This window comes from Cheilinus undulatus, linkage group 13, assembly GCF_018320785.1.
Source record: "Cheilinus undulatus linkage group 13, ASM1832078v1, whole genome shotgun sequence".
Classification (NCBI taxonomy): Eukaryota; Metazoa; Chordata; class Actinopteri; order Labriformes; family Labridae; genus Cheilinus; species Cheilinus undulatus.
Genome location: NC_054877.1, coordinates 14,325,784 through 14,339,807, shown reverse-complemented (window position 1 = coordinate 14,339,807; position 14,024 = coordinate 14,325,784). Strand labels below are relative to the sequence as shown.

Below are 14,024 nucleotides of genomic sequence, written 5' to 3'. Positions count from 1 at the left end.
AGTCGTTACAGAGGCAGAGAGAAGGGGGATTTTGGAGGATGAGGTGGGGAAAAGCTGCAGCGGTGGCACTGAGCCAGGGCTGTGAAGTCACCGCTTTCAGGGAACTGATAACGGAGCTGAAAGAAAAGAGAGGGAGGGGGATGGAGCAGCTGAGCGAAATGATAGAAAAGCAAACAGGAGCCTGCCAGAGCCCCCATTTCTTTCCTTATCGGCTATTGGGAGCCAGCTGCGGAGGCAAGGCAGGCTGTTTGAGCTGTCAACGAACTTAAAAATAAAACTGGATCCAAAAAGAAGCAGCAGGTTTGTTTTGCAACAGAAACAGGCGAGAGTGAGAGAAAATATTGGGTGTTAAGGGACCGTTAGCCATGCACAGCACTCGATTACACTCGTTAGACTGGTTCTCTGCTGCTGGAGGGGAGGCAATGAGGTGGTGGAGATGTGGAGGGAGGCAGCCAAAACTGTGGTTTTTCTTTTAGTTTTCATACAGTACCACTGCTAAAGATGTAGTCGAGGACTCAGAGACTGTGATATGATTCACGCTGGACTCTGTTTGGACCTCATTGAAGGTGAAGATCTCTGGTTTCTGCAGTGAAGATTTTATCTCTTTAACTTCTTCTGATGTAGCACTGATGATCTTTGAGACCTCCGTCTTCACATCCTCAGAAATCCATGATGCCATGGCCTTTTTAGGCGAGTCAATGCCTTTAATTTGAGTCATATCATCAGTTTTTACCTCAATCTTCAGGCTTTGCACCTTCTCTGTGACCTCTTTAACAACAGAGGTGTCTTCTTCCTCTTTAGAAATCCCATTTTCTTTAACTGCGACTCCCTCTTGGGCGACAGGCTCCTCTTTTTCAGCCTCAGTACTCGTCTCTTTGCCCTCTGTGTCGTCGTCTTTTTCCTCCGCCTCCTTCAAGATAATGAGAGTTCCTTTTTTGTCACTGATGGCCTGGGACACCTCCTGCCTGACAGCTCCCGGGCTCACCTTCCCCATCGACCTCTCTGACACCTCCTCATGGGAGTCGGGGGTTTTCTCCTCCACCTCCCTGAGGGTCCCGTCCATGAAGACGTCGTCGTCCATAGTGGTTGAGAGACTAATCCCGTGTGGCCCAGAGGAGGTGCCCAAATCTGTTACCAGACTATCCACCACGTATTTCACCAGATATCCTGCTGCCTGGGGAGACACTCGGCTTATTGGACATGCATCGTTCAAGTTAACAGACAGAGAGCATAACACAGCCAAGATGGTGAGAATAAGCTTCAGAGAACATTTATAGAGAAATAACACACAAACAAACTGGGAACATGAAGTATTTAATCAAAAAGTAAGGTTAGGAAAGTTTCCCCTAGTTTTTCAGCCCATATACAGCAGTAATACCACAGAACAATGAGAGGGATGAGTGACACCTGCACTTATCAGCAGCACTTGACTGAATTGTCCATTCGCATTAATCTAGAAGACTATGGGAATAAGGAACCAGTTTTGAGAAAAAAAATCTATAAATAAAGGTCCCAATTGTTTTGCAGATTTTTCTTATGCTCTTGATTGAATCATACTGACCAATTTCAAGTCTGCTGAAGTTACACTTTTATGCTACGACCTGCTTTACGCCAACACTTCATCCGTCATTGTGCCTGCAGAGCATTTAAGAAGAAGAGCTGCTACTTGTTCGACCATGAGACACGACTAAACTGAACTTTCAGCTCCTGAAAAAATTAAGAGGCCACTCCACAATATTTGATTTTTGCTCATATCCAATATGCCAACATTTCTAAATTCATTTTAGCTAACACAGATGTCAGTATTGATATGTGAATACCTTTCATTTTAAAGAGAACCAAATCTGTTCTAAAATTTATGAATCAGTCTTGTGGTGAAAGTCTTGGCTTTCATGTGGAGTTTTTTTTGCAACTTCATAGCTGTCTTTAATGTTTTTTTGCACTGACGATCCACACAGGATCTCTGGAGTTCAGTCAGAGTTACCATTGGGTTCTTGATCATCTCTCTTACTAAAGCCCTTCTCCTCTGATTGCTCAATTTGGCCAGACGACCAGCTCTTGGAAGAGTCCTGGTTGTGCCAAACTTCCTCCATTTGAGAATGTTGGAGGCCACTATGCTCTTGGGAGCTTTCAGTGCAACTGATTTTTTATTAGCCTTCATCAGATCTGAGCTCTGTAGGCAGTTCCTTTAACCTCATGGCTTGGTTTTTTGTTGATATGCATTGTCAGGTTTTCTAAAGAGAGGCATGTACCTTTACCAAATCATGTCCAAACAGAAAAGCACTCAGAGAGCGCAGACCTCCGCCATTAGCCCGATCTCCCAACAGTGAAGAATCCTTTAAAAACATTCCTGGATCCAGACAGTGATCTGGATGACTCCCAAAATCTAATTCACCTATTACTCCTTCCCCTGTGGGGTGGAGTCACGGTGAAGCAAAGCATTGGCTTCGCTACATGTGGACTGAGATGGTGGACGCATTGCCTGCCTTGCCAATAGATGCACTGACAGTCTCACCCATGGTCTCATCGGACAATTTAAAGTTATTGCAGAGGGCGAATATTCCTCTATTCCTCCCAGCATTGTGAGTATTCTTGCGACAATTCGCTGTCTTTCTCTCTGTTAAGCTCCGACTCGTTTCCTCGACCGGGCGTGCTTCTTTCAAACTCTATAAACTCCAAAACTTTGAATAGAAAGACACTAAAAACATGCTGCTGGAATTGAAGTTACTCATGTCCACCATCTCCTGGTGTGAAGTGGTAACAGCGCAGACCTTGGCCATTAGCCCCATCTCCCAATAGTAAAGAATCCTTTAAAAAATTCCTGGATCCAGATGGTGATCCGGATCAGTCCCAAAATCTAATAAGTTCTTCCTTATACGATTTCTGACATTTCCTGAAAATCCGTCCATGACTTTTTGAGTTATGTTGCTTAAAAACTAACAAACAAACAAACAAACAAACTAACAAGCCCAGCTGATCACATAACCTCCTTGGTGGAGGTAATAAATTTAATTTGCCACAGGTGGACTCAAATCAAGGTGTAAGAACACTTCAGCAGAGATCTAAAGATATTGAAGGCACCTGGGCTAGAAGTGTCTCTGCAGTGGGTCTGAATACTTGTATCAACGTAATACTTCAGTTTTTTTATTTTTCAAAAACATGAAAAATTTTCTCAGATTCTGCTTTCACTTTGTCATGATCAGGTACAAATATTTTCTGACAGTATCATCAAGATAAATAGAATTAAAAAAAAAACTGAAAGGGGTCTGAATAATGTCTGATTCATTGCACTGCACCTATGCCTACTTGTTAAAGGAAAACTAGGAGGGGTCTCTTAATTTTTTCCAGAGCTCCTTTTCATTTTTGTCACATGGGATAAATACTCTGTGAGAAAACATCTCTATCAAACCACCATAACCCAGAAAGCATCGCCACCTTTAACAGACTCAGGCTCAGCAGGTAAACACAATTCTCGTTCTATGTACTGTTCTTCATTTGGACAACATCATTAGTTATGAATCAAACTATTGAGGTAAGAAAAATGCAGACAGAGAAAGTTTAGACCTATGAAGTAGTATGAGTGGAAATATCAAAAAACATAGTCCACATACTTCTGATGGGGATAGAAGTCAAAAACAAACACCAGAGTAAAGAAATGTCATGTTAAAAACACTGCAGACAGTTTACCTCAGTGACTTTAGTGTCCATGTCTTCTTTTGTCTCTTGTTCAGCAGGCTGCTCCTCGTCAGTCTAAAGAAGAGAGAGAGGAGAAAACATAATGAAAGATACATAGAGACGTGTTTAAGACGCGTCCAGTGTGACTGCAAGTTCACAAATGTTTCCAGAGAATCTGCTTCAGTCAGTCAGACATGTTTGATGTCAGTGACTAGTTCGCAGACACTTCAATTAGAGCTGCTCATTTGTCAGATTATTTTAAGCCACAGAAGTGAAGAAAAAACTGCACCGAATTCAGACAGGTAATGTCAGAGAATAAAACAACCGTATTACTGATTAATGACTGTTCCATCCTTTGCAGAGACAAATTACTATGTTAATCAGGTGCTGATGAGATATAGAGAGGCCATAAAGGTGACAGAAGTAAGGAGACACATCTGGTCACACACTAAGACAGGATGACTTTGTAGATTAATTCACCTCATAAAGATGCCTGTAATCTTTATTAGTATGCTGCTGAGCTGTTGTGAATATGAAATATATGGCACCAGACTCATTGTGAAGTAAAGAATACAGATCTAGCCTCATTATTAGTTTAGATTTACAGCACTATGAGTCGGAACGCAAACACTTCAGCTATCGATTCCTTTGTTAAAGCAAAACTCTCCTCACTGATGTCATGCCCTACACACACATGCTGTTTCTCATTAGCCTGAGCTTACATCCAACGGTTCTATCATCGGGGCTTCATCCAGTCTGGGTGAACGCGCAGGAGATGAGGAGAGTCTCTTCTCCCACTCTGTCAGGCCTGGTGAGCTGCTGCCTGCATCCAGGAAGGAGCGCTTCAGTTCGCTGATGTTTGTCTGGTGCTTGACCATCTCTGCCGGGGGCGAGGTGTCCTACAGTAGCCGGCCAACCACGATACAAGAAGATGAGACCGGGGGCTGAGTGGGGGGGGGGCGACGGCCATGCTTAATGGTAGCTTGCATATCCAAAGATTTACCCAAATACAGTTTGGGGGCATACAATGCAGTCCTTAAATCAATCAGGCTTAAATGGACTGCATTATGTGCTTCAATCCTCACAGGCCTGTTTAGGAGGCTGTGCAGGCTACCTGTGCAACAGCTCGCAAAAACAGCAACACAAAAAGGCAACTGGCAACTGGCATGACAGCTGCAACTGAAAGAGTAGCAGCTTGGACTTAAATGCTAAAAGAGCATTTAGGAACGCCTTATACCAAGAAAATAAATAAATTCATGCACTGATTCAGGTTTAGTTTTTAGGTTTAGTAGGCACAACACTCCCAAATCTTCTCAAAGGTTAAGACCCGCACAACATTGATTTTTACTAAGGTTTGCACTACTCTATCTTTCACGATAGGTTAATTTCGATGCTCATAGCAGAAAAATCTGTTAGAAAGCCAAAGTAGCTCTAATCATGTCATATCTGACACTGGCAGACTTACTGGTATGTTAGTTTTATCAGTTATAAGGCATGATTCTTTATACCAATCCCACTTGCATGCACATTTCAGTCATGCATTGACTTCTTACCAACCTCTAACATCAGATTACTATGCTTGATAAAAACGTTTTCCCCCTTTACTCGTCTTATGAAACTATACTGCAAAGACAGAAGAGGGGAGAAGAAGAATTGCATTCAGAATATTATCTCCTGAGCTGATTTGCTTTAATGTTAGGAGATATTAGGAGATTTGTCTTCTGTGGTATGGCTGTAAGCAACATATTACCCTCTGAGAATAAAAGAAAAACCTTGAAAATTGTGAAGCTTGTGATAGCAGCAACAAGAAAAGAAATATCACATTTTAAAATGGGCCTTGATGGTGTTTAAAAGCAGCAGCAGCAGCTTTAGAGCAGCAGTCTGTGAGGTGAAATCAGGAGAGAACAGTCGACCAGCTGTGTGGTGTGATAGTAAACGTGTTTACAAAAGCAAGAGCAGGCAAGCAGAGGTGGTGAGACGGCACAGAGTGACTGATGGCGGATGTTTTGAACGGCTCAGTGCATCTGATGGAGGTGGTTTGATGCACTGAGCAGGGCTACACAGTGAGCCTGCTGTACCTGAGTCCGCATCTCAGAGTCCTCGTCTGCTTCCGACTGAGGGCGAGTAAAAAGGAGAGGACAGAGAGCGTGAGTGGACTAGAGTCATTAAAGGAGGGGATACAGAGAAATTGGGTGAAGAGAAAGAAAAGTGGGGGGGGGGGAGCAGTAAGCAGACAGATTTACAGAGAGAAGTAAGGACTGTGGCTTAAAAGGATAATATGATAGAAATGGAGTATGTTCTAATCCCCAAGCCCCCTATGCAATCTGCATTTTAAGTTTGGAGAGTGGTGTTCTTTTTAAAGCCTCTAAAAGTGTGAAAAACAGATTAAGTACTTTCTGAAGGTTTCTGTACTGTTAGCTTCTGCAGCTCATTGATGTACCACCCAACACTAAGAGTAACCCCAAAACATCAGGCACACATTAACTACCTGCATTTGTTTGTTGTATGTTAAATGACATTAAATAACCATCTTTAGGACATTCAGTATGTAGTCGTAAGTCTTGTTATAGCATTAATGTAAGTAGTTTGTACCCTAGAAAACATGATCACCATCTCAGAACAATCTATTTTTGTGTACATTTCTTTAAATGCAAACGAGCTCCTCCTCACCCTGCTCCCCACCCTGAGTATACCTGTGTTTAGTGCAGCTATGTGCTTCTGTGGTCATTGGTCTATAAATGGAGCTACCAGGTGAGGGGCAGGTATTATTGTAATGGCTGGTACTGTGATGTCACCATAAGATGAGTTTTTAGTAGGGCTGATTAATTTGTAAAATAATCATCATTTTTTTTTAAATTTTGCAATTACAATTTAGTATGCAATTATTTTTCTATATCTCCTTTTGTGTTTTTTCAACAAACACAAGCAATAAATCACTAAATTGTTACTGAGAAAATATCAGACAATGACACTAATGCTGAATGATTAAAAATGTAATTGCTATTATTTTGATTCATATTATATATCTGATGGATTGTTACATTGAGAAGAATGATAATTTTATTGTTATATTTTAAAAAGAAATGTACAAAAAAAGAAGAGGGATTTTTACAAACTATTCTTGATTGGCTCCTAATGCCTTCTTAAAACATAATGTTAACTGAGAGTCCTGACCTCAACCTGATAGAACACCTTTGGGATGAATTAGAGCGGAGACTGAGAGCCAGGCCTTCTCGTCCAACATCATTGTGTGACCTCACAAATGCGCTTCGGAAAGAATGGTTAAAAATTCCCATAAACATACTCCTAAACCTTGAGGAGCCTTCCTAGAAGAGGTGAAGCTGTTATAGCTGCAAAGGGTTGACCAACGTCATATTAAACCCTATGGCTTAAGAATGGGATGTCACTTAAGTTCATATGCCAGTCAAGGCAGGTGAGTGAATACTTTTGGCAATATAGTGTATATTTAAAAAGGCAAAAATGTAAGGCAATTTAACATCTCCTAAATGTTTTTTACAGACTTTCAACAAACATATTTCCCCTGTGTCCCTGCTGTTTGAAGGCTTAAGCTCTAACAGGGAGATGAGCCCATGAGAGTGTTGATGTTTTAAGGCCTCGTTCAACAAATCTTTCACAGTAGGACAGGGCTGACTGCTAGAAATGTTTGAGAAGAGCAGGGATAACTGCCAGGAAGTTGACAAGCAGCTTTGGATCAGAAGTTTTTGAGTTTTAAGGACAAAGATGAAACTAAATGAAGATGAGAGAACTAATTAACATATGGTGCTGCGCTAGTCATACTTTTAAATAGAAGCTATAATTAGAGTAAAATTTCAAGGTATATGATTTTAAGAATAAGGAAAGATAAGTCTAATAGAAAACATGCTTAAATTTAAGAAAGTCATCTGAAAATGCAGAATTGGGTATTTGCAGTGACAGACTGATGCTATTGTTTGAAACACATAACTGTATGACTCTCTATTTGAATGGACATATTGATAGAGACATACTGATGAACAGGTAAAAATGGCGACACATGAAGTAATGGGCATAAAATGATGTAAGACATGCATTATGTGCAGGGTTTTAAGTGTACAAATTCAAATAAATGATTTAAAAGAAATAGCATCCATGATTTAGCATCTCTTCATTTATCTGCTTAGTCAGAACTTATTTCATGCTTTAAATATGACATTTTCCTCCATGTACAAACCTCTGTGGCGGTCATCTCTCCATCAAAGGCAAAATCAGTTTGTTCGCTGTCAGTCTGCTTTCACAAACAGACCAAAAACAATCCGAGCGGCAAGCAAGAAAAACGACAAGAACCCAACTTGTAACTCGTGTATTCATCACCAAAAAGACTCTTTGTTAAACACATGAACAAATGGAAATGCACTGATTTTTCTGTAGGCTTCAAGAACTCAGACAACACTACAAATTAAAAAAGAAAACTACAAAATAAGAATAAAAGCAAATTAAAGGTAAGCAAGCAAAACAGACTCAGAGGAAGTTTCAACCTTCAGTCAGTCACTTTGACGTCTCAGCTAGAATAACTTTGATTTGGAAAGGGCTACATCCTGATACAAATGAGTTAAACTTCTTTATATATTTCTAAAATTAATTGTGTTAGTAAAACCTAGAATAATGGATTGTTTCATTTGTTGATTGTGTTACCTGACTTTCAGGCCCTCTCCCTCCTCTCCATGCATGTCGACACTAAAGGTGATCTGAATGCATTAAAGTGTCTCAGTCCCTCTGCATCGCAGCCTGGATTACATTACTTTATCTTTCATTTGCAAGTCAGATAGGGTGACACTCCAGGAAAAAAAGTCACCCTCTGACACTCTAAAGAGCGCTGCTTTTAGCCCTCTAAAGCAGGAGTTCACTTTGAATAATTCATTTTAATTTGTGCTGCTTTGCTTGACTCGGATAGTGATGCAGAGAGACTGGGCGCGTAGATAAATATGGAAGTGTTTTCATGCAGATGGTGTTGATCTTGTCACAGTCACTTTCTACACTGTTAAGCCCATGAATGTGGATGATAACACTGAGATGAGTCAGGCACAAGGCTTTTGTTTTCACACAAGATTGGCAAAGGATTAGTGACTGAATGAAGTTAGATAAGTACAGTAAATTAAGCTGTTTTGGTCAAAATATGCAAGACTTTGATACTTTTCAATACAACTTGTGATTAAAACTATACCATGTCTGACATTTACCATATCTAAAGTACCAAAGTATCAAATTTCAGATCTTAAGACATACTTTTTGCAAACTGTTACATGTTTACTTGTGCAATTCTAACAGTCTGCAGTAGGAATGGGCAGTATTAGTGTTTTAATACCGTTAAACCTTTCCTAATTTTCCCCTGGTATACAGCCAGGTCTTTAAAATCCCATTATTGGAAGAAGCAGTGAAAGGACCAGGCACTCGCTGGGTGCACGCTCGAGCACAGCCAGCCTCTCTTCAGACATTTCATTTAATCCTTTTACAAAATGCTTGAAGTCTGAAAAAAAACACTGAGAACGTTTATTACAGAGGTGCTTAAAAGGATTTATAATGGCAGCAATGTTTGCACACTTCACTGTTAAACTGAGTAACATCAGTGCAGAGACTGAAATGAAAATTTGTCTCAGTTTTTCCTCTCTCTCTTAGTGTAATAGCGTATATGCACTGTTTGCCCTGTCGTTTAGGGGTAACATGAGTGAAAGTATTTATTATCAGCCAAGATCTAGGAATGTAAAGAACTGTTGGCTGAACTGTGGCTTTTCAAAAATTATTTAGGCATATGGTATAATCACCTATTCCTAAACTGCAGGAGATTGTTTGCATATTTTGGTTGATTAAAACAATACAATTCCCAATATTGGGTACCTGGGACTTGTATTTCTGTTGCTGAAGTATCGAAACAGATCACTGATAGGGATGCACCATATTATGAGCATGATAACAGTATCGGCAGATTTGAGCTTCAAAGTGTTAAATTTCTGTACTAGAAGATATAAACATTCAGCCGATAGTTACGACAAATATATCTGGAGACTCTCAGACTCTCTTTGCACAGGAGACCCTTGGTGTTTTCTTAAATTAACAATAAAAAGAGGTGTGTCTACGTTGGTGTCAGCTAAAACGAGTATGGAAATCTTGGGATATTGGTTATTGGAAAAAAAATCTAATATTGTGCATCCCTAATCACTGCTGTTTGATTTTTACTGTAATCAAACTGAAGTTCACCGGGGAACTAGAATAATCTTCAATAAACAAGCTCAGTCTTTTCATGTAACAGTTTTGTACAGAAGCTGAGAGGGGTCAGGCTGCAGACCGTACATTTCTGATGGCCGCTCTCACAGACCGTTACTGTTACTGTATATCTCAGAAAGGAAATGTCGTAATTTGCCAGAGTCAAAGGTCCGATCTGAGATTAAAAAATGCCTAGATCAGTTTAAGAAGTAGTTACATTAACAGTGACAGGCTTTAGTAGCTTTAGCTAAAGCTAGCATAGCTATGCTAACTACATAATGTTACTTCATAAGCCAATAAAGCTGACGTGACTGCGTAGTTAGCATACCTACATAGCTTACATAGCTACTTTGTGAGCTTAGCTTGAACTACAATAGCTATGTAGCTACATAAGCTACATAGCTTTGTTATCTATAATGATGTTAGCTTTGACAAGCTTTAGCAAATGCAGCTAAACTAACTTAGCTAGGTAGGTAACGTTGATACATAGCTTACATAGCTGCTTTTTTAGGTTTGTTTTAGCTCCATTAGCAATGTAGCTCTGTTATCTCCATAGCTAACAGAGCTATCTAAGCTATGCTGGCTGCATTGGAAGGTTTAATGGAGGACCTTATCAAACGCTTTGTAATCAAGTTTTGCAGGTCCAGTTTTTGACTTTTAATGTTTGTTATCCTTACTATTACCTTAACCTTTATCCTAACCCTAAATGAAAATTAAAAGAACATTTTTGTTCAGAAAGTTTTAGCGTGTATTTTCATTCTGAGATATACAGGCTGTATTGCTGAAGTTTGAGAGCGATGGTTTTTCCTTGTTATTTCTTCTAGGTTGTTTCCACCAAGTGGTCCGGCTCAGTTCGGTGTGGAACGTTACACATTTTGTGGGTTTCCATAGAGCAACAGTTGGAAAGGGTCAGACAGAGATCCAAACTGTTTCCTAGTCTGTGGATATTGATATCTGGCCACAAATTAAGTTTCCTCAAGTTTATCTTGACCTGATTTTAAGAACACAAAGCAGAGCCCAAAGGCTCCCATCAGCCTGGTCTATCTGCAATGGATGTGAAACTAAATTAATGCTGAAGTTTTGTGAATACGAAGCCTTAGATCACTTGATTCCTTGTACTGTAATTAGTTATTCATCTACTTCTTACTTTAGGTAACCTGTGAAAACATTGCTGTGTGGCTGTTGAACGTGATCATAAAACTACGGGCTGCAGCCCATTTTAAAACGAGATCAGTGCACCCAGGATTTCTGACATAATCTAGTTTGATTTTAACACCAGCTAAACTTTGACCTTGTTTTTAATGTGGCAAATTCTCACAGTACAGCGCTAAACTTTCATATTTTGTCATATAAACTGTTCTAGACTAGATATATTCACATATTAACGTACAGTTACGACTCTAAACGTTTCTTTACACATATTCCATCAGCTGATGATCTGTACTGACAGCAGTTAACATTATTAATATGTAGTTATTTAAAAAAAAAAACACTTTCAGCTAAAATAAAGCTGGTTAATGCTTATTCCCTACTGATTTCTGTAACTCATCCTTTCTATAACTCTGCAGCTGGACCAGCAGACTCGCACTTCATGTGACTTCACATTCATGCCTTTACAGCCCGCCCACCAAGTGAGGGTACAGGTGTCTGTGGAAATGCAAACTATTTTGGGGTTTAGCGTACCAAACCATACTGAATCAAACTAGAACCCCTGATGGAAACACAGCTTTAGTGAGGTAAGTTTACACACAACTGTGTCAGAAATAGGTCTAAATTTATTCCCTTTATTTGTGTCTAACCCAACTCAGTGATTTATGGTAATTATTAGGTGATTAAAATGAAAGTAGTGAGACTTGCAGGTTCATCTCTGTGTTCTTGTGATGCTGATGATGAGGAGGATGGAGTCTACAGGATGAAGAGTATGACCGGGCAGAGATGAGGCTCTGAAAGTAGGAGCACTGAGAGACGCTGGGACAGACACAGTCTCCAGGTCGGCTCTGGACTGATGACACAGCAGAGCAGGATATACAGGACAAGGGGGAGGGGTTAACTGTCATAATGAGCTGTCAATCCAAGCCAGAGGCCGGTTCTGGAACATACAGGCGTACACACAACACACACCTCCTCTTCCTCTGAACTGTCATGGTCATGGTAGCCCTGGGCTATGGAGGCGGTCAGGGAGGCTGCCTTGGGCTCCAGGTAGCAGAGACACAGCGCCAAGGGGAAGGAGAGGGTGAGAGCGTAGGGGACGGAGAAGGAGGTAGAAAGCAGGAAGAAGAAGATGAAGAGGAAGCAGGGGATGAGTGAGGGGGATTTGATGGGCAGGAAGTTCTGTGCGCACTCAGGGAGGAAGCGCATCTCTGACAGATCTGGGAAGGTGATGTAGCCGTCGTCATCCAGGATGGAGGACAGGTCGGGCAGGTGCAGGGAGAAGGAGAAGAGTGTACCGCCGCGGCTTTTGCCCTGCTCCAGCCTTTGCTTGCGGGCCGAGAGCAGAAGCGCCTGCTCGTCCAGCAGGGCAGCTTTGCGGTCAGCGAGGGCTTGCCGCCGGCGGCACCCATCGCCGTTCTTGACCGGACTGACTGAGGATGCCCGTTTACGCGTGTTCTCCCTGCGCCTCCGCCGTACTTTGGTGGATGTGACAGGAGATGAAGGGAGTGAGAGCTCAGAGCGGAGGGGGTCATTTGTGTAAACATGAGGGGAGCGCTGATGAAGGAAGGTGTCAACAAAACGATGTGGTTTTTCGATGGAAAGAAGCAAAGGGGAAGGGGGCGAATACGCATGAGCAAACACACAAGTATAGTGTGGGGTCAAAGGAAGGACAAGAAAAGAAAAGCTAATTAGTAAAGCGCACACAAGATGAGAAGCACTTTGGCCTAGTCTACGGCAGTGGGTTAAGCTGAAAGCAACTGGGAAATCTTATCAGCCATTAAGAAGTATTTTAACAAAGAAAGAAAATCTGAAAACAGAACTTTAAAAGATGCAGCAGCTTCAGAAAAACATCTGCTCCTCTGAATATATTAGCCTCTCTTTGAACCAAACAAAAAAAGCTACAAGAAAGTTCCTGAATCCAAGTAAAACTCGGCTCAGTCAGAGAGGGTTTTACCTTCGTGTCGTGTCTTAGCGGTGTTGTGACAGCAGGCTCTGGTGTCCCTGCAGCATCCATCTGGGCATCCTCCTGCTCCGCCTTCTCCTCCTCTGCCTTCTTTTCTTTTGTTACAGTGGTGATGATGTCTCCCTTGGAGATGACTTTGGCTGCCCCGTCAGCAGTACTGTCCTTCATGAGGGTCTCATGGTTCTCCATAATTGGTGCTGGAAGACAGAATGACAGAGATGGATATAATGGACTGAAATCTTTTTATAGACATCCATGGTCTGCTGAGAAATGCAAACAAATATGAAAGCAGTGACATAGGAAGAAAAACAAGCACATTTTTGTTATAACACTTATGCCCTGTCACTGCACTGTGACTAACATTTAAGCTATTTTGGCTTTCAGGTGCAAAGCAATTATTTCTCAAGTGGAGCAAAAAGCTAATTTTAACTTCTTGGAAATGATTCAGTCATCATTTTCTGTAAGGAAAAGAAGCTGCAGCTGCATCTTTTGGGGGGAAAAGAAAAGAAAAACATGCTGAACAGTCATATCTAAAATAAGGCTAACCAAAAGTGACTCAAGGAGTTTAAAAATATCCTCAATAAAAATAAACCAGTCTTGGTTAGCTACATCTGCACACAGATGGCACTTGTTGATGTTCATTAATCACACACTTGACTCCTTCTCACCTCCATCTAAGCTGCGGGACATGTTGTAGCGTTTGCTGGAGGTGCGTTCAAAGAACGGAGCAGGTCTGATGATCTGAGAGCTGGCCCTGCGGGTCTGAGCCTGCGTCCTGCCGCTGTAGCGAAACTTCGAGCCCAGACTCAAGAACTTCTTAGGGGGTGCCTCTGGGGACACGAGCCTGTCACAATTAACAAAGCACCTCATTAATCAAACAGGAAATGAAACATGTTTAAGATATGCACTGTAAGGCTTTAAAACTCATTTAAATAGTCTACAGAGACTGCTTCATGCTTGGCTCACTTCTCGGGAGAACTCAGGGGAACGTTTTATC

The 14,024-nt window shown here is 41.2% G+C and overlaps 1 protein-coding gene across 1 annotated transcript in view; it reads right to left on the bottom strand.

The window, feature by feature from the left end:
- The window catches only part of epb41l3b (erythrocyte membrane protein band 4.1-like 3b), a 71,124-nt gene that overhangs the window by 12,889 nt on the left and 44,211 nt on the right, over positions 1 to 14,024 (bottom strand). Inside the window, exons 11-19 of the mRNA XM_041803670.1 lie at positions 13,696 to 13,871; positions 13,019 to 13,224; positions 12,034 to 12,618; positions 7,886 to 7,939; positions 5,754 to 5,789; positions 5,233 to 5,298; positions 4,398 to 4,574; positions 3,688 to 3,750; positions 491 to 1,174 (exon numbers count right to left, since the gene is read on the bottom strand). Of these exons, the coding sequence (XP_041659604.1) occupies positions 491 to 1,174; positions 3,688 to 3,750; positions 4,398 to 4,574; positions 5,233 to 5,298; positions 5,754 to 5,789; positions 7,886 to 7,939; positions 12,034 to 12,618; positions 13,019 to 13,224; positions 13,696 to 13,871 (2,047 nt within the window). The remainder of the gene's footprint in view (positions 1 to 490; positions 1,175 to 3,687; positions 3,751 to 4,397; positions 4,575 to 5,232; positions 5,299 to 5,753; positions 5,790 to 7,885; positions 7,940 to 12,033; positions 12,619 to 13,018; positions 13,225 to 13,695; positions 13,872 to 14,024) is intronic.